Raw genomic sequence first — 19,870 nt, forward strand, 5'->3', positions numbered from 1 at the left:
TCTATCGTGTGTAACTTAGAAAGGACTAATATTTATTCCAAAGTATTCATCTGGCTCAACGTACTCTAAGGACCCTCCAAATTCAGATGAATGCGCCAAAATATTTCCTTGAGGTACTGCTATAGAGTCCTACAAATAAATAAAATGAAATGAATAGAAGGTAATGATAAGAGGATATATTTCGAAAAAAGAATACCAGTATACCCTGCAATGAACTTATACATGAATGAAAAAGAACATTTTGTAACTCACAAATTTACAAGAGCACATTCATAATAAAAGAACATAAACTTTAGAATAAAAGAACATTATGTAATAATATATAATACCTTGATTGTAGTTTGCGCCTTTTGTTTCATTTTAGAAACCCCTCTAGCACTCTTTTTTTTCCATGACTTGATTTTTTGACCTTTAAGCTTGTTACATATCTTTTCTTGAGTGCTCTTTAGTCTTGTGTTTCTTTGTCCTTTCTTCCTTCTCTTAACAGGGTCCTTAACATCAATATCATCCACAACCTGTTTTTGATCACCCACATCTATTCTTTCAACACACTCCTCTAAATTATCTTGTGGTTCCAACAGGTTGCCGTCACCATTATATTGTGTAGCTGATTCATCATTGACGTTTGAACATTGTGTGGTTTCTTCCTCATCCTTTCTCAATAATAGATCGATTGTATTAGTACAATCATCAATAGCTTCTTCAATGACAGTTCGAGTAGTTATGTCATTTTGCCCACGATCGACAAGCCTAATAAAGGTCCTAATAGAATGTAATCTCCAAACATTAGAAGGAGTGATACCTGATTCAGCAACAACATTGTCATCAACCCTAGTGCACATGGCGGCCTTTGTCCATCTCTTCACAATATATCGTTTCGGAATGTAGGTGATGTTATTCAAGTGTAGTACACGAAGTGAGTGCTTACATAGTAGCCCCACTTCGCCAAAGTGCTTACAGGTACATTCAACTGCTACCGTTGATTCATCAAAAGTAACTGTATGCATTATCAAATCTTTTTTGGGATGCCCAACATGATATTCATAAAGAGGAGGTTGCATTGCTATTACCTTTGCAGTGCAAGGCACACCATTCACAAAATTATCCTCGAATTGTAGATAGACTTGAATGGTATAAACCTTTCTTGCATGCTCTAACAATCCCACATCTGCCCACACTAAGTGTCGATTACCTGTCATACTATCATAATCTTTACTTCTTTCTTTGCTCCTCCACTCATCAACAACCTCAAGGAACGAATTGTAGAAATCACAAAGACCATGAGTGACATGAAGTCTATGAGAAACCGATTTGTTTGTTGTTTCACTCCTTTGAGATGAGAGAATGCCACCACTAAAGTAGTCTTTCGAGTATGCAGGACACTACATCTCTCTAATATTATACAAATTGCTAAGCCATTTGTTCTCCTTGCATTTGTATTTTTGAGTCATGCTGAAATTAAAAAGTACATTACTAGTTAATTAAGTGAACATAAAGTGAAAACAAAAAGGAAAAATTAAATTAATTAAGCGAACATATATTGAATTAAATAATCAATGATCGTACACAAAGCTTTAAACTGGAGCATGTAGCACTTCAACAAAATATAGTTTAAAATAAATTATACTAGTAAAAGATGTCCACAACAAATTCACCCAATCTACACTATGTTATAGTACGAAATATTTTACAATTTGAAATAAATAAATATATAGGATCTATACTAAGTAACATTCATTTAGTAAGGTAGATTGGATATTTTATTGTGATTATCACATGAATAAAATAAATGGAATCTTATTAAACAGGACACATAGGACTAAAACCGTACAACATTCAATATTGGGAAAAAGGAATATCCACTGTATTGAAAAAGAACATATCGTTGAGAAAAAAAGAACATATCGTTGATAAAGCTAGATCATTAAAACTATAATATTTTACATTTCACATTTTATATCCTAAAATTGCAACTAAAATGTAACGGAATATTTTATAAGAAAAAAAAAATTGCATAATGTTACCTTGACCAATAATGCTCAAATTCTGCCATAGTATCGGTGTACTTTAAAACAATATCAAATAAGTCATTGAAACCATCCTTTGCTTTGAGTCCTTTGATGTTTTTCTTTGCATTCTCCCCAATATGCCAAGTACATAATCGATGTCGAGTGTTTGGAAAGACAATCTTAATTGCCTTGGCCATTGCTTGAGCTTGATCAGTCATTAATGTGACAGGATGTTTGTCTCCCATAGATTTCAAAAAAGTATTGAACAACCACACAAATGACTCCCACTTTTCATTAATCAAAAATCCAATCCCAAACATAACATTATTATTATGATGGTTCATACCAACAAATGGACCGCAAATCATAGCATATTTATTTGTACGATATGTAGCATCATGGACCAATAAGTCTCCAAAAGCATCATAATCAACCTTCATTCTACTATCACGAAAGAAGAAGGATTGCAAATGACCTTTCTCATCAACATCAAAATCATAATAAAAGTCATATTCTTTAGATTTTCGTTCTTTAAAGTAACTAAGTAATTGCTTTGTATCACAACCATCAAAAATTTTTTTCTTCTCCGCAGCTAAAACACCATATTCATCTCTACACAAAAAACTAAGATTTGCCTCACCTCCAGCTTGACCTTTCAAAACACGGACAACATCAGCAATAGTTATACCATTCTCAGTTAAACTACTAAGCATAGCAACCTGTTCACCAGTGACCTATAATCAATTAAACAAATAATGTTCAGCTAGTTATCATATAATGTACATTATGAAATAAAGTAATGTACATTGAATATAAAATCAATGTTCTTTAATAACTTAATGAGTGTGCCCTAACCTTTCTATGTGACCTGATTAAATGCCTCTTTGAAACAGGGACTCTGCTGTGATTATGCTCCATAAGGTGCTTAAATACAACAAACAAACCAGAATCCTTGTCTACATCAAATTGAATCATGGCTTTGCATCCGGTACGGAAGTCTCTTTTTTGATACACCTTTGGTTCAGCACCAGGCTTATTAACCCTCTTGAACCCAGCATAAGAACATTGACAAAATCGCTGTCGAATTGTAACCTTGTCTTCTCTAGTATTCAACTTTCCTTTACGTGTACCAAAACCATGTTTGAATGCATATCTATTATATAAATCATATGCCTCTTCGTCTGACTTCACTTTTCTATGAAGCAATTCGGATTCTTTTGCCTCAGTAAAACCTACAAAAATAAAATAAGCTATGTTCGTTATATAACATATGAATGTACATTATAACATAAAATAATGCAAAATAAATAAGTATACTAAATAGTTCATATAATTACTACTGTAATGTAAATGTCTTATATGTTTAACAAAAAAAATTCTTTAATATTATATTTTATATCAAATTTTATAAAATTATTCCTTAAAAAGTTACTACATCAATCTTTACCACAACAAACCGTTGACTTAAGTAATATAAATTTAAAAAGAACATGACTCAGCTCCTACAATCAACCAACATAATTTGAAGAGTACACAACCTATTGATTAGTCTGTTAAAATAGCAAAGAACATAAGGGTCACTTAAAAAGAACTTCATCATCAACCTCCAACCGAAAATCGAAAAATCGAATGTATATAAAATTCTATAATATAAATACTTAAATATAAGGAATTAACACATTCAATAAAAATTAGAAATTCTGATTTGAAACTTAACATAATAATAACAAATTTATGTTGACATAATAACCAAAATTAAAAAAAAATAAAAATCATACAAAAACCAAAAAATTACCTTCTCCATCGGTTACAATATCTTCAAATTCACCTCCATTGTCAATATCATCATTATCTAGATCATAATTGACGAATCTCGAATCTGAATCATGGCGAAATTCGGATTGGTAGGACATTATATTGCTAAATTCTCTATAATTTGGATTGTCAATATAATTGTTTGTAAAATTGTAATTGTAATTCTCTCTAAATTCAAATTTAAAAATGGTGGAAATTAACAAAAAATTCTCTCTCCATAATTAAAGTTGAAAACCTGGTGCAATTTAAATTGTGGAAGTTACAGCAAGGGAGATAATCACGCATGAATTGTGGAAGTTTTTTTTTTTTTTCTTTTTTTTTCCCCTGCTAGCATGAATTGTGGAAGTTTTTATTTTTAAATTTTTTTTTTTTTTGATGTAAAATCCAACGTGGAAGGCAAAGTGTACCATGCTCATGGTACACCCTGGTGTATTATGTAAATTTCACGGAATGGCTTGAGACTAAACGAGATGATACACAAGTCATGCTAAAATCAACTAAAAAAACTCGTGGGCTGCTCAAATTAATTTTTTAAAGAAATGTTTTTTTGTTTTTTTTTTTTTTTTTTTTTTTTTTTTTTTACATTTAAAAAAAGTTAATAAGCACAATAATAATAGCCTACTATTATAACTTAGGTGGAATATGGCCAAGCTTGCTGGTTTATTCTCACAGGGTGAAGTTGAAAAAAATCTGCAGCATTCCCATAGCTATGTTTGAAGAAGAAGATGGATGGACTTGGCACCATTCGAAGGATGGTCTATATAGTGTAAGAAGCGCATATAATCTGCTCGTTGAAGAAGAGGTAAGGGGTAAAGCTTCTACATCTAATGGCAGTGTTTCCTTCAATTGGAAGAGTATTTGGAGTGCTGGTATTCCTCCAAAGATTAAGCTCTTTGCGTGGAGGTGTGTAAGGGAGGGGCTGCCTGTCTTGAGTAGGCTGGTGGCAAGGGGTTTGAGTGTGGATCACATTTGCCCAATGTGTGGGGAGGGTGAAGAAACAACTGTTCATATGTTGCTTCTATGCCCAACTGTAACCTCAATTTGGAGGCATTCTGTCCTGCGTTTAGATGTAAATTTAGTTGAGTCTGATGGCTTTCGTGGATGGTGTAATGCTATGTTTGTAAAAGTCAAGGAAAAGAAGTGGTGGCACAATTTCTGGAGCTTGGCTTGGGGTATTTGGCTCAAGAGGAATGTGTGGGTTTTTGAAAAAAAGAGAAGTGGGAACCCGATATCTTACATAAAGCTGTAGGCATGGTGGGGGACTTTGAGAAGGCGAATGAAAGGGAGGAGATGGGGAAGCAGGAGTAGCGTTTCAGTTCAAGGTGGAAGGCTCCAGCAGCGGGTATGTACAAGCTAAACTCGGATGTAGCCTTCCAGGGGCAGTTGCCGGGTGTTGGGGGTATCTTAAGGGATGCGTAGGGAGAGGCTATGGTAGCGTACTGCTCGACAGAGAATGGAAGAGTTGAGGTTGATGTTGGTGAAGCAATTGCTATGAGATCGAGCTTGAAAATTGCAATGGAAGCGGGCTTTAGGAACTTCATTCTTGAAACCGATAACTTGAAGATTTTTCATCATATGAAGAAAGGTACTACTTCTCCTTGTGCCTTTGGTGGAGTAGTGAGGGATATCCTTCTTCTTGCTCGTGGCTGCCAGCATGTTTCTTTCTCTTTTGTCTGAAGATCGGGTAACACACCGTTGCACATAGCTTAGTAAACTTAAGTTTTAATTTCAGTGAGTACTGAGTGTGGCTTGAGGAGTGTCCTCCTGAGATACAGGGGATTCTTTGTACTGATGCTGATTTTGGTTGATTTCTATAATATTTGCTAAGCTGCAGGTTCTTTCAAAAACTTAGGTAGTTAAGTAAGTTATGTGGCATAGATTATGTATTTATGGGCCTAAACGAGCCTATTTCAAAATCAAACTTTTAAGATTTTGAACTTGAGCCAAGCCATGAATCGAGCTCCATTTTAAATACTTGAGCCAAACTGAATTTAATTAAAAAACTAATCAAATTCTAAATCTAACTAACAGTAGGTTTACTATAGCTATTAGAATAATTCAATAGTATTATTTGGAAGAAAGATAAAAAAAAAAAAAAACAAAACAAAACAAAAGTTTAGTGATAGCATTAGAAAAATTCCATTTTATATAAAAAATAAAAATAAAATGTAGTATTAAGTATTATGGATGCCAAATGTCAAATATTTAACAAAGTATAATAAAAATTTGGCATACTTATGTTTATTTAGATGTATCTATAAAAAAAAAAAAAAAAAAAAAAAAAAAAAAAAAAAAAAAAAAAAAAAAAAAAAGATGTTTCTATAAATTAACAACATCCGACTCCGAGTGTAGCAGACTAGCAGGTGGTGTAGAAAAAAGAAAAAAAAAAAAGAAAAAAAAAAAAGGAAGCACTGAATATATATGGGTGTTTTTTATTTACCTGTTTTTTACTTATCTGATCTTATTAGTCTTTATTAGAACTTATTTTAATTATAAATTAAACTTGATAACCTTTATCATAACTTATTTTATCTGAACTTATTAACCCTAAAATAAGTGAAAATAAAATCAACAAAACAAGACAAGACGCATCCTAAACATCATGAATCATGATTTGAATGATCCTCTTAGAATAAAAGCTCCGCCAATTTCGCCTAATCCACGTGGTTTGATCCGATCCCCTCGACTCTATTTTTTTAAAAAAAGAAACAAATCCCCTCAACTCGTTCAGCAAAGTATAATATGTCAACCAAATTGCTTTCGGGTAGCTAGAGACGTGTCACGTGGCCGCTGTATTGGTGGATTGATTTGTTCTTTAATTGTTTGTCATTGTCCTGGCAATTTTATCATGTCCACACCTCCAACTCTCCACGGGCTCCAACAAAGATACCGAATAAATAAATGTCCCTTTTATCATTAACATTGATGACCAACTCCACAATTGTCCATGATCAATATTTTGAATTAGATGGTTTTTTTTTTTCAATTGTCGGTCTACCTTAGTAACCAACAAGAGCTACTCAAATGATAAGAAACTTGATATCGCTAAAGGGATGTTTTTAGTTTGAGCATCATCAAACTCATAAAACGGGAGACTCATCCACCAAAAGCCAGCTTAAGCAAAGGTTTTAAGAATATTTTAGACGAATATTATAATAACTAATAAGATCGAGATTAGAGAAAATTGGACAACACATAATGGTACGAGTATCAAATACAATGCTAATTGAAATAAAAAATTATAACGTTGATGCATCAATTATTTAAGCGATGATACAAAAACAAGAAAATATTTTATTGAATGGAAAGTAACGCATAATCAAACTCAATCATAAATTACACTGAGTAATCAATAAACCGATGAAGAGGAGGCAGCAAGGAGGGTTTCAACAGGAAGAAGAGCATTGGCAGGACGACGTCGTTTGAGACCATGATTATTTTTACAATTATCAACAACAGCAGAGAGCTGGTCAGGAGGAGAAAGCCATTGTTCAACGGTAAACAACTGCTGAGCACACTGAGCGTGGGGCCCAGTGGTGGTGACCTCGACGTAGTTACAGTACCAGTCAGCTGTACCGTGGTGTCCGACGGATCCATCGGAGGTAAGCACCATTGAGCAAATGGGCCCGTTAAGGCATGGGCCTCGGCCCGAGAAGATGTCCAAGTTGCCTCGCTCGAAGTAGTCGTGGTCTGGGCCCATGAGCCCACCCCAGGCCTCTAGATTTTTGATTAGGATACCGCTGCCTGTATCGTCGTAGAATATAGTGCTGATATTAGCATCGGTTCCTCCTCTGATTGCCTTGCTTGTTCTAACGTATACTGTGTATACACACTCGTATTCATCCTATACATTATCAAACAAACAAACAAACAACACCAATTAAATCAAAACTTAGATATATGATTAACTTAGTCATTTGAATCGATCTGCCTGGAATTAGTTGTCACGTTATATTAAAACTGATAACGTTGCAACTAACTCCGGTCGATTTGTCTGAAATTAGTTGTCACGTTAAATTTAAACTGATGATGATTTGAGTAGTATGAAATAGATGGATGTACTTACAGCGGTGACTGAAGATAGACCGAAAATGAAGAGGGATAGGAGAATGAGTGAACTGGAGAGGATGTGTTTGGTTGCCATTTGTCTTGAGATAATTGATGAAGGTGATAATGCTTTTCTCTCTCTAGCTCTAGAAACCAAAAGATAGATCTGAGGATTGACTTATTTAAAGAGGATACTCCAATAATGTAAGTGATTTTGTCCCATTACTTGATTTACTTTCACGCGTTTAACGTGAGAGAGATAAGAGGAATTGGAAAGTTGTACAACAATATAAATTGTAGGATTTTTTGTAAATTACCACCCTAAAATTTAACATGTGTTAGAAATAACCGTCCATTTTTGTTGAAATTAAAAATAACCACCTATATTTTACAAAATTGTAGGTTTTACCACCCCTACCTATACTCCGGCAAGTTTTCCGAGCATGTGCCCCACATTTCATTATGAAGAACCCTAATTTTCAATTCAAGTTAAATTGAATGAATCAAACAACAATTACATCATTAAATTCATAATAAAACACATTCCAAACAAAAAATATCGTATAACTTGAATTCTACTTCATTAAAACATTGCAAAATAACTAAAAAAAAATATTAAGTGTGATCTTCAATTACCTTGCTGTATAAATTGGTGTAAAAAAAATTTAAGTGCGTTCTTCAAAGGATTCGTTTGTCAATTTGCAAAACTTGGAGTAAAAATTGGTAGAATTTGTGGAAAAAATGAAGAACTTTAAGTTTGGGAGTAGTTTGTGAAACAAGGGAGGAAATAAATTGAGAAACAACTTTTATAAAAATAAAAAGTAGCCGTTATGTGGGGCCGATGCTCGAAAAACTGGTCGGAGTATAGGTCGGGTGGTAAAACCTACATTTTTTGTAAAATATGGGTGGTTATTTTTAATTTCAAAAAAAATGGGTGGTTATTTCAATACATGGTACATTTTGGGGTGGTAATTTACAAAAAAGTCTAAATTCTATGAAAATTGATAGGAGGAATAAGTAATAAGTATAAAATACTACGGAAGTATAATTTTATAAAGAGTCTATTTATTTCAGCTTAATTTCCGTTCAGCTTTAATCAGTTCAGTTTAATTTAGCTCTTAATTTCCTTCTCTCGTAAAATATTCATTTTAGCCCACTCAGTTCAATAAATGTGAACATACCCTAAATCTCTTTTTTCTCCACTTTTTTTACATTTCATTACAAAATTTTATCCCTTTCACTAATACTACCTTTCCTTTGAGCAATCCCATTCATGAGGAAGAAAAATGCTTACGGTTCTCTACTTCTCTCTACCACTTTCTCACTTATCCACATCACTTTCTTATGAGTTTTTTTGGTGAGCAAAATTCCACCACATTCATGAGGCCAAAAAAAAAAAAAAAAAAAAAAAAAAAGCCCTCCATCCTTTCTCCTACACTTTATTATATACATTTATAATTGGGAAATTCTCACCGGTAACACCTAACTTTTGTTTTTTCTCAATGGTAGAATGCAAAATTTTGGATTATCATTGGTAATCACCAATTAGTAATAATAATTTAGTGGTAACATTAATTAAACCTTTACCTAATTATTGACTAACCATGGTTTATTAATAACACAATTACAAACCTATCCTTCTAAAAAATCACTTCCCTCCAAATTTATATGCTGCTTTCCCTCCTTAATCAATTACCCCTTTATATAAACCCTAAACCCCCAATTCTATTCGTATTCTCTGTTCTTCTTCTTCTCAATTTCTCTTAATACTTCCATGGCTAAAAAAAATGCGAAATATAAGATAGCATAGAGAATGAGACAGGAGGTTAGCGAAAGTATCCAATCCAATAAATTGATCATCTTGATTGAAGTTTTAGTCGGATGATTATAGATTGAGTTACCAATTTATCTGTATTTTATCAATCGTGGGTAATTCAAGGTTCAATTTTTCTGGGTTCGATTAATTTAGGTTCACTTGACCTAATCATCACTTGTTCTTCCAATTTTTGATCTGATTTTGAGTTTAATTTGGTGGGTTTCGAACTAATTTGGGGATGAACTTCTGGGTTTATTGATTAATTTTAGTTTATGTGAGAATTTGATCATCTGAAGCACCGTGGGCAGGCTTCGGCTAATTTCAATAACACACTATCATCATATTGCAACAAAGTCATTTATCTGACCTTATACAATCAATATTGTAAAGTGAATGCTATATTGCTATTGGTTTACCTTACATCAACATGGGGTTGTACAGAAGGTACATGAGAATCATGGTGATCATCCGTAGAGCTCACCTGATCTGATTTGTCAGAGAAAGTTGTTGCTATAGAGAGGACTAACAGTGGTCGTGACAACATCTGAAAATAATTAATTTATATAATCTCTTATAAAGGGGGTTTTCAAAGAAAAAAAAAAGGAATCCAAACTGCATAATGATGAAACGAGAAGTGTTGAATTCATTTGATTAGACAAAAGTGGTTAAGGGAAATAAATAAGGTCAATTTAGTCATTTCGCAGTTTATTTCCCAATTAACATTTTAACCATGGTTAAGGTTTTAAGTAAAACTTTCATTAATGTTACCAGTAACTTAGTATTGCTAATTGGTGATTACCAATGATAATCCAAAATTTTGCATTCTACCATTGAGAAAAAACAAAAGTTGGGTGTTACCGGTGAGAAATTCCCTTTATAATTTTATACCGCATCATATTTTCTCTCTCCTATTCAATTATCTTTTCCATATAATTTATGCTTATTAATTTATGTTTATGCATATTTAAATGAATGAAAACAATAGTTAATTATGTTATGAATTACATTTTTAATTACAGTTGAAAATTTTAAATTTATTTAAATAATTTGTAATTATGTATTTCAATAATTGATTCTCCAATTTTCGTTTTTCAAATTAATTTTTTTTAATGTTTTTAAATTTTAAAATTATTTTTAATTACATTATTTAATTTGTAAATGTTGCAATTACAGGTTTTGAATTATTATTAATTAAGTTTTTAATTGTAAATAAAAAATTAATTATGTTTTATTTTGGTGTTTTATAGTTTTTTTACAATATACTTCGTAGTTAATTATATGATAAAAAAAATGTATTTAATTCATATTAATTATATTAATCTAAGCTAAACACCTTCCATCATCATTTGAAAAACACAACTAATCACATAAAATTGCATTACATTTAAATGAAATTAAAATAGTACAAGAAATAAAACACATAACATGCATGTTGGATACCATTACACATGACTACACGAGAGTGAGATGTAGCTAAATGGTTTGAACTCTCTTTTTGATTTCAGACGATTTTGGTATCTATTCTCATTATCCGTCCTTGTGGCTTTCTAAACAACAAAAAACAATATCATCACACATACTTATTAGCAAGATACGGAGTAACAAATACCACTACCTTCCACACCCAAAAAAAAATCTAGCCGCTTCATTCACTATTTGGACCATATCGCTGCCAAATTAAGTTTTGGGCTTGACGGAAAATATCTATTGATTGGTTTTGTTTGGATTATAACATAAATAATGGGCCGCGTTATTAGAATGAGCCTCAAATATGTTGATTGGCTCTCTCATAGTCACTGCAAATGGTAAGAACTAAGAAATTAGATTATTTGTGAATTGTGAGTCTTTCAATAGGAGTAAATCCTAACATTCCCATTTGCATTGTTTTGATTAAGACGTAAACTTTGTCAAAGAAGTTGCTTTCAGAATTTCAGATATCTGGAAACGTGGCCGTTCTATGTTGTTGGTGTTGTCTTGGCCACTTAATCATGTTCACACACGTACGTCCAATATAGGGCGTATTATGACATTAATTTGAATGATTATTATCTGCCCGACCCTAGATACCGATGTATTGATGGCAAACTTGAAGGCATATAAGAGCCATACATCTTATTAATGTACAACTGTTTGTGATCAGAATAGTGAATAAGTGATCGTCAAAAATAGAAATGCTAAATGTAATTTTACGGCAAACTTGAAGGCATATAAGAGCCATACATCTTATTAATGTACAACTGTTTGTGATCAGAATAGTGAATAAGTGATCGTCAAAAATAGAAATGCTAAATGTAATTTTACGTTATAAAAAACAATATACATGGTACTAATGGACGATTACAAATCGTATTTTTTGTCTTAAACTTAAATAACTAACTAGCAAAGTCTTTCATAAAATTGGACAGAATATAATAAGAAAATAGTGAAAAGGTGACAGAAATCAGCACATAGTCTCGTCCAAAAAAAAAAAAAAATCAGCACATATTTGCACAATATATGCTCAATATAGTGCCAATTGAAATAAAACATTATTAATTTGAAGCTCCAATTATTTAAGTGATCATACGTACAAATGTCCACAGATATAATAAGAAATTTAACATAATCAAACTTCAATTTATTCCCATTAAAATTGATTAATGTAGTGATTAATCAAGACTTAAGAGGTTCGAATTCAAGAGGATCGGAAGCAACAGCGAGGAGGGTTTCCACAGGAAGAATTGTATTGCTCGGACGACGTCGTTTAACTCCATCAGAGTTCTCACAATTATCCCTAATAGCAAATAGCTGGTAAGGAGATTTATCAGTTGACAGCCACTGTTCGACCGTAAACAACTGCTGAGCACACTGGATGTGGGGCCCAGTGGTGGTCACCTCGACGTAGTTACAGTACCACCTAGCTGTACCGTGGTGTCCGACGGACCCATCGGACGCTAGCTCCATGGAGCAAACAGGCCTGCTTAGACATGGACCGCGGCCTGAGAAGATGTCCAAGTTGCCTCGCTCGTAGTAGTCGTGATCCGGCCCCATAAGCCCACCCCATGACTCAAGGTTTTTGATTCGTATACCGTTGCCTGTATCATCGTAGAATGTTACGCTGATGATCGCGTCTGTTCCTCCCCTGATGGCCTTGCTTGTTCTCACATACACTGTGTATACACACTCATAATCATCCTATTAAACCAGCAAAACAAAATTCACCAATTAAATCAATGTAATATAATAATACTCGGATTGATTACCTCTATCTGAAATTACTTGGCACGTTAAATTTAAACCAGTAATGTTACAACAATGATAGGTGTACTTACCGCGGTGACAGATAGAGCGAAAATGGAGAAGCATATGAGGATGACTAAATTAGAGAATAATATGTGTTTATTGACTGCCATTTCCTGAATATCTCTCCTTCTCCCTCAAGCTAAGGAAAGGCTAAGCTAGTTCAGAATTGAAGTATTTAAGGAGGACACTCAAATAATTTTGTACTCCGTACTAGCTTAACCAGAAAAAAAAATAAAAAAAAAATGATATTTTGTACTCATTTAAGGTTGAAAATCATAGTATATACGTGTTCTGGCTTGTCAACTATTTTATTGAGCAGGCAGTTGAGATGTCTATTTCACTTTCCTGCATTAATTTAAACGAGTCGAATATGCTAGGGTTTTGTTGAATTTTCGTCACCAAATCTCTTAGGTGCGTTGGCTTAGCTTTCGTTTAATTAAGGGAATTCTTATATATTTTTTGGATGACTTTTGAGTGGCCACAATAAAATTGTAGCCATTGAATTTGAGGAAGTTCAATTGGAGGGAAAACAGGGGAAGAAAATAAGGGGGGTTTTCATTTGAACACATGAGGGGTCAAGGTCAACACCGGAAAATCAAGTCAATGACCTGAAACTAGCTTAATGTTGAAATGTCTACATGATAATATTTCATACATATATCCGCAGGATACAATCATATTTGTATATACTACAAGTATCATAAAAACTACCACAGCTCTGCTCATTTTGTACATAGAATCATACAACTAATTTCAACTGTCACTCTGCTTAGCTGCTGTGCACATCATCAGTTCTCAACTCCAATACTTCTGATTCCAGTCTATCAAATATAGTCATAGAAAAGGATGCAGAAACACATTGAGTAGACCGATACTGAAGTTCATGCAATCGAAGTACTATATCGTGAAGCATAACAAATCAACAAGACTACATTGCCTAAAAAGATTTATGAAAAGAGCAGAAGCATTGCACAAAGAATTCTCTTCTATGAATGCCTAAGAATCAGCTTCATTGCATTATAAATTAGGTAGCACGGAAATGAATACAGGTATGGGGACAGGTACGGAATTAATTGTTCATCCGATATTCAGGCAACATCTAATTTAATTACTACTACAATAGAAATCAGTAGTAAATGGTCAAGATATAAATTTTCTTCTAAAAAACAGATTAGAAGTTGATACCTGGTTAAAGGTTAGGGATCTTGTGAAGTGGAGATTCTGAAATTGAACGATCAGATGAAGAACCTGCTACTCAATTCTGGAATGAAACAACTATCTTCAATGTTCACGAACATTAAGTTTGGTGTAGTATAACTTAGAGTAAGTATTGATAGAAGAAAAAGGGTGAAGCAAGAGATACATAAACAGAGGAATATGGCTGCACTGGTCATTGAGCAGCACGGAAGAACTTTCCAGTATATTAATGGTACAGTATGTGTTGCAGGAACAATTAGCATTCAGGAAAGCAATTATCATGTAAACAGCAGACTTTAATCATCAAATTGATCAAGTATGATATGAAAGTTGAAGTTACAGTAGCAAGATTTCCCATAGAAATGTTTCCTGCATAAAAAGTAGTCAACTAAACACATCACCTTCTTTCTTTTGCATCTGAAGCTTCCATGTATATGTGTAAAGTTCACTAGAACTATGCTGCTTGTCTTGGTTATAATTATCATCCAACCTAAAAGTTTGTCGTATGTCATGCAACTTCACCAGTAATCTTTACATGAACTTTTCCTGTCAATAAAGCAATGGAGATGGTTTGTGTCACTTAGCACAACATTTCTTCCAGTAATCCTTGAAATAATCTTGATTGCTGAATGACAATCACCACTTTAATGACATAACCGGGAGGAGTGCTAACTAAGCCAAAGCAATAGCAAGCTTCTCACAATGATACTTACATAATAGCTCCCCCTCTTTATCAAACAAAGCAAATTCTGCAGTTGGTGCGTAGCTAGCTCTTTGCAAATCCTTGGGCACTTCACCTAATTTCTGCATATTTGATCAGATATAGGATGGGAATTGCCACCAACTACAAACTTGTGTACCATACCATCCTTTTTAATCAAACTGTATCCAAGTATCTTTTGAATCCCTCAATCATTCATTCTTATCCTAATTCTTTCTACATCATAAAACTTATTGTTTATAGAGTAAATAATTGATAAAAGAACATAATTTCTTGAGTTCTAGGGTTCTAATTGGACTAATTTTTCCAATACATGCTCAGCCAAATGGTTATTCCGATTCAATCTGCATCCATCAAGCAACGCTGTCTAAAAAATCACATCTGGTTCCATGGGCATTCTTCAAATGAATTCAAGAGCTTCTTGTAATAATCCCCAATGACTAAGAAGTTTAACCATACAGCCATAATTTTCTATGGTGGGAGTCACACTACAGAAAAAACACGCTCCCTGCTGTTGAAGTATTTCCACACCTCATCAACAGGACCGACAAAGGTACAGCCAGAGAGCAGGCCTACGAAAGTACTACCATTGGTTGGAAACCAAATTTCACCATCTGGGCAAAAAGACCAAATGCAACTTTAGTATGCCCATTCATGAATAGGCCAGATATTGTAGCATTCCAAACTACAACGTCTCTCTCCATCTCTTTAAAAACTTTCCATGCAGAGTTAGAATTCCCACATTTAGCATACATGTCAATTATGGTTGTTCCAAGAGGAAGATTTGGTTACCACTTCTTCCCACTTAAGGGAGTTGATTGCCCGCTCTCCCAAATTCATTGCTCCAAGCCTAGTACAAGCATGTACCACGGCAACAACGGCATTGCAATCAGGCTTTACATTCTCTCTCTCCATCTCAAAGAACATGCCTATTGCTTCCTTTGCAAAACCATTTGCCTCATATCCTTGAATCATAGAAGTCCAAGCAACTACATCCTTTTCAAGCATTTGATCAAAGATGCCCTGTGCTTTGTCCATACATCCACACCTGGCATACATGTTAATCAACGAGGTATTTAGAACCAAATCTTTTCCTAAGCCATTTACATTAACATACTTGTGAATCCACTCACCAAATTCAAGCGCGCCCAACTCTGCACAAGCACAAAGAATCATAGCCAGAGTGAAACCATCTGGTTTCAAACCATTTCTCAAAAATCCTTTAGACAAGCTCAAAACTTCAGAAAATTTCCCAACATCGTAATACCCACTAATAATAACATTCCAAGAGACTAAAGCTTTCTCCTGCATATTATCAAACACTTTACGGGCATCATATATATTCCCACATTTTGAGTACATGGACACCAGACTAGTATTAACATACACATTTTTATCAAAACCCAATTTTACAACAAGGCTATGGATCTTCAATCCCGACTGATAGTCAAGAATCCTAGCACAAGCTTTCAAGGCTAATGGGAGAGTGAATCTATTGGGCAATATGCTCTTTGAACACATAGATTGGTAGTACCTGATAGCTTCGTCAAATAAGTCATTTGAAACCAACCCTTTAATCATTGTATTAAAGAGAAAGATATTGGGCTTATTGGTTTGATTGAAAACAAATTTGGAATAATGGGTGTAGCCAAATTGAGTGTAATATCCCAAAAGGGTATCAAGGAGGTGATTTTCTTGACTTAACCCAAGGCGTAAAAGGCGTGCATGGGCTTGTTTGAGGTGCTCAAAGGATCTGAAGCCAATGTGGAAACAACTTTTCAGCTCCAAAGCTTTTATGACAGAAATGGACGGTCGAACTGCTGGAGTTCCTGCTAAACTCATAACCATCTCCTTTGAGTACCTTTCACCAATATGAATACAAAGATCATCAGCTGTGGCACAGATCAATCACTGTGCTTCAAATAATAAAAAACATACCAAACATCGAGTCCAGGAGACGAAACCATACCTTGGAATTGCAAGTTGATCCTTCCATCAACAATTTGAACTAGCAAATTTTCTTATTCTTACAAAGGACGCAGAAAAAGTCAAGTTTGCAACATTCAACTCATGAGAAGAAACCTTCAAGAAAAAGTATGAAATGACATTACCAAATAGTTCCTGAATTTCCACTTTCAAACGTAATAATTTCTGACTCCAACAATCAAAACTTTTGAATCATTTTACCGGTAAAAAGTTTAGCATCATTTGTACACTCTTTTAGAAAAGGTATTATCTTTGGACATGCTTCCCCCGAAAACGAACAGCAATAAAGTTAGACTCAAAGACTACTAAACTACTGTTGAAATAATAATGTTTGAGGGTTTTATACGGTTATGCTACTTGAACTGGGCATTAAGCCATGAACAGAAGCAAATTAAAAGTATTCAATGAAGCACTTTATGTAACCAACAGGAACCCGCTTCCCATCACGCATAAATGACGATAACAAGTTATTGTTATTCCTCTTGTCATCTAAACTACAAAGATTAAAAGCTATATGTCCTACATAGTACTTAAAAAAGATTAATATAAATTGATGAATCCAACAAATGACAAGTGAAACAACTACAGACTATTGATAACAAAGTAGGAATCGGAAGATACATCATGGCATATGAATACTAATTGATAATTGAACGAAATAAGTCATGTAAACACCTTTAATATTAAGCAATGAACGCAAACAAGCACATCTTGTCTTCCATTCAAATATTTCCTAAACCACAAATAAACAGAACAAGCCCTGAAACATGGTCTAACACTCTAACCAAATCAAAATCCAGAACAAGCTCTCTCGACTCGATATTGTAACAGCTCAAATAAATTGAAAAGCTTCAATTGCAAGCCAAACGCTAAATTACTAACACACTAACCAAATCAAAATCCAGAACAAGCTCTCTTGACTCAAAATTTAACAGCTCAAATAATCTGAAAAGTTTTAATTGCAAATCAAACACTAAATTACCAACACTCTAACTAATTCAAGAGCAATTAAGTTGAGTCATTATCACACAAGCTCAAAGTATAAATCTCAAATAATCTGAAAAGTTTTAATTGCAAGGCAAAACCCAAATTACTAGTAATGGGTTTCATTATTTATTAGCAGTTAGTATAAGAAGCACAACCTAGCAAATTACACAAAAAATAGCCAGTAATTAACTAATTTAGGCATGAATTAAACATCTATTAGTCCAATTTCAAGGCATAAAACATAATCAAAACTACAAATTAAGAATTACAATAGCTTCGCCAATGTAAAAATTAAGAAAAAGATATTCAATTAGAATTCAAAAGAGCTAGGCAATGCAAGAATTTACCTAGTAATTAAGGAGTGAATTTGTTGAAAAGTTTTATAATGCCCCAAATCCTTTCTTCTCGATATTTTTGTTTTTTGTTTGAGCAACAATTCCTCAATTTTTGGTTGAGTTCTCGTAGTAATTCGAAGTAGTATTATTTTCGAAAACCAATACCCCAAAATCCAAATTTCTTCGACTTACCGTTTTTACATCGAAAAAGTGACGACTATTGAAACTTCAACATATTTTATACTTGGTAGTTTGTACTCATATATACAATTTTGAATGCACCTTAGTACCTTACATACGGTTGTATAAATTTTTCTAAAATTTTGGTATGTATAACTCTAATAACTCTATTTCTCTCGGATTTATAGTTCGGTTTGTCTCTCGATTGATTCAATTCCCTCCTTTATCTTTAAGACGTAGTTTGTGTGATGACGTTGTAGGGGTGGCCTTACCACGTTTCGTTCCATCGTAGTCTTTTATTGTTTGTTTTCTCGGGTCCTAGCCTTTTGTGTGCACCAAAAAAGTTTACTTATAAATGAAATGAACAGGGCAATCAACCTAGTGCACGTTTGTGCTCTAAGTTTATTGAATTGTGGCTTTATTAGGATCATAGCCCAAGGTCCGAAACTATGAAGATTGTTTAACAACTAATCTATCAAATACTTCGTTTGTTACAATATAATACCAGTAAATAGCAAAAATTAAAACGGTAACCAAAAAAAAAAAAACATAAAAAGCAATAACATAAACATAACAATAGTGTTTTGGTAGAAACTTGAAGCAGGATACTACACAATACCCCTTTAATTTAATAAGTTGACAAAAAGCATAAAATAAAAGTTCACATTCACAAAAAAGTTGATAACATGATGAATAAATCATCAAGCTTGGTCTTCAGAGCTTATTGGGCTTCTTTCCAATTGCTCTGTTGGGCTCGTTTCCAGTTGCTCTGTTGGGCTCGTTTCCAGTTGCTCTGTTGGTGCAATTGGGCTATCATCAGACTCATTTTTCTTTCTCACAATACAGGAGACAATAAGTCCACATGCAGCAGTGAAAACCAAAATAGCAACCACCACCATATAAAATCGCCACTGCAACATTTAATTAATTAAGTTAAATGTAACACTTAATTAATTTACATTAAATTAATTACTTTATTTAAAATTTATGATTTACCTTTGAATTATCAAAAGGTGACAATCCGGTCATACTAAAAAGACCTTCCACAAATGCTCCAGTCATCAAACAGAATAACGTAGCTTCCCCAATTAATTGTAGTTTCATAATACTAATTAATAAAAATTAAATTTAAAATTAGTGACTAAGAAAATATTTAAAACACTTAATAAAAATTTTAAGTGGGAAATATACCGCCTCCTGTTGTCAGTGTTACTCTCCACCAAGATTGGAGTTTCTATTGATGGGTCCATGACAAACCTTCATTTTAACATTAAGCATAAAATAAATTTTACAAGTAAACAATTGTATAAATAATACAGTAGTGAGAATTTCTAATCAACACAAAATCATGTAACACTAAATATAAGCAAACAAAGTTTAACTTTTATCTTTCCTCCATTGAAAACTAAGTTTATTTGTCACAAGTTTTAATCTTTATTTCTATTGTAGTAATAAAGTTATGATCTTTATATAGTGAACCAAGTTATAAAAATTA

At 33.5% G+C, this 19,870-nt stretch overlaps 3 protein-coding genes and 1 pseudogene across 4 annotated transcripts; all 4 read right to left on the reverse strand.

The window, feature by feature from the left end:
* Positions 1-15: 15 nt before the first annotated feature.
* Positions 16-3,922, reverse strand: LOC145622656 (protein FAR1-RELATED SEQUENCE 5-like). The gene is made up of 6 exons (XM_081676446.1): positions 3,805-3,922; positions 2,865-3,241; positions 2,025-2,743; positions 330-1,329; positions 197-205; positions 16-129 (listed from the first exon to the last, which is right to left on the reverse strand). The coding sequence occupies exons 1-6, from the start codon at positions 3,920-3,922 to the stop codon at positions 16-18; spliced, it is 2,337 nt and encodes a 778-aa protein (XP_081532572.1).
* A 3,182-nt stretch (positions 3,923-7,104) lies between these two features.
* Positions 7,105-8,045, reverse strand: LOC145610378 (PLAT domain-containing protein 3-like). Its single transcript, XM_081665725.1, has 2 exons — positions 7,891-8,045; positions 7,105-7,668 (listed from the first exon to the last, which is right to left on the reverse strand). Exons 1-2 carry the CDS (start codon positions 7,966-7,968, stop codon positions 7,174-7,176), a joined length of 573 nt encoding a protein of 190 aa, XP_081521851.1. The 5' UTR covers positions 7,969-8,045; the 3' UTR covers positions 7,105-7,173.
* A 4,137-nt stretch (positions 8,046-12,182) lies between these two features.
* On the reverse strand, positions 12,183-13,229 carry LOC145623708 (PLAT domain-containing protein 3-like). Its single transcript, XM_081676562.1, has 2 exons — positions 12,999-13,229; positions 12,183-12,861 (listed from the first exon to the last, which is right to left on the reverse strand). Exons 1-2 carry the CDS (start codon positions 13,077-13,079, stop codon positions 12,340-12,342), a joined length of 603 nt encoding a protein of 200 aa, XP_081532688.1. The 5' UTR covers positions 13,080-13,229; the 3' UTR covers positions 12,183-12,339.
* Positions 13,230-13,404: 175 nt separating this feature from the next.
* On the reverse strand, positions 13,405-18,382 carry LOC145623707 (putative pentatricopeptide repeat-containing protein At3g08820 pseudogene; annotated as a pseudogene). The gene is made up of 3 exons (XR_014110190.1): positions 18,208-18,382; positions 16,857-16,969; positions 13,405-16,748 (listed from the first exon to the last, which is right to left on the reverse strand). The product of XR_014110190.1 is annotated as a putative pentatricopeptide repeat-containing protein At3g08820 pseudogene (transcript).
* Positions 18,383-19,870: the final 1,488 nt, after the last annotated feature.

The sequence above is a fragment of the Chenopodium album genome, chromosome 3 (assembly GCF_948465745.1).
Source record: "Chenopodium album chromosome 3, dcCheAlbu1.1, whole genome shotgun sequence".
NCBI lineage: Eukaryota > Viridiplantae > Streptophyta > Magnoliopsida > Caryophyllales > Amaranthaceae > Chenopodium > Chenopodium album.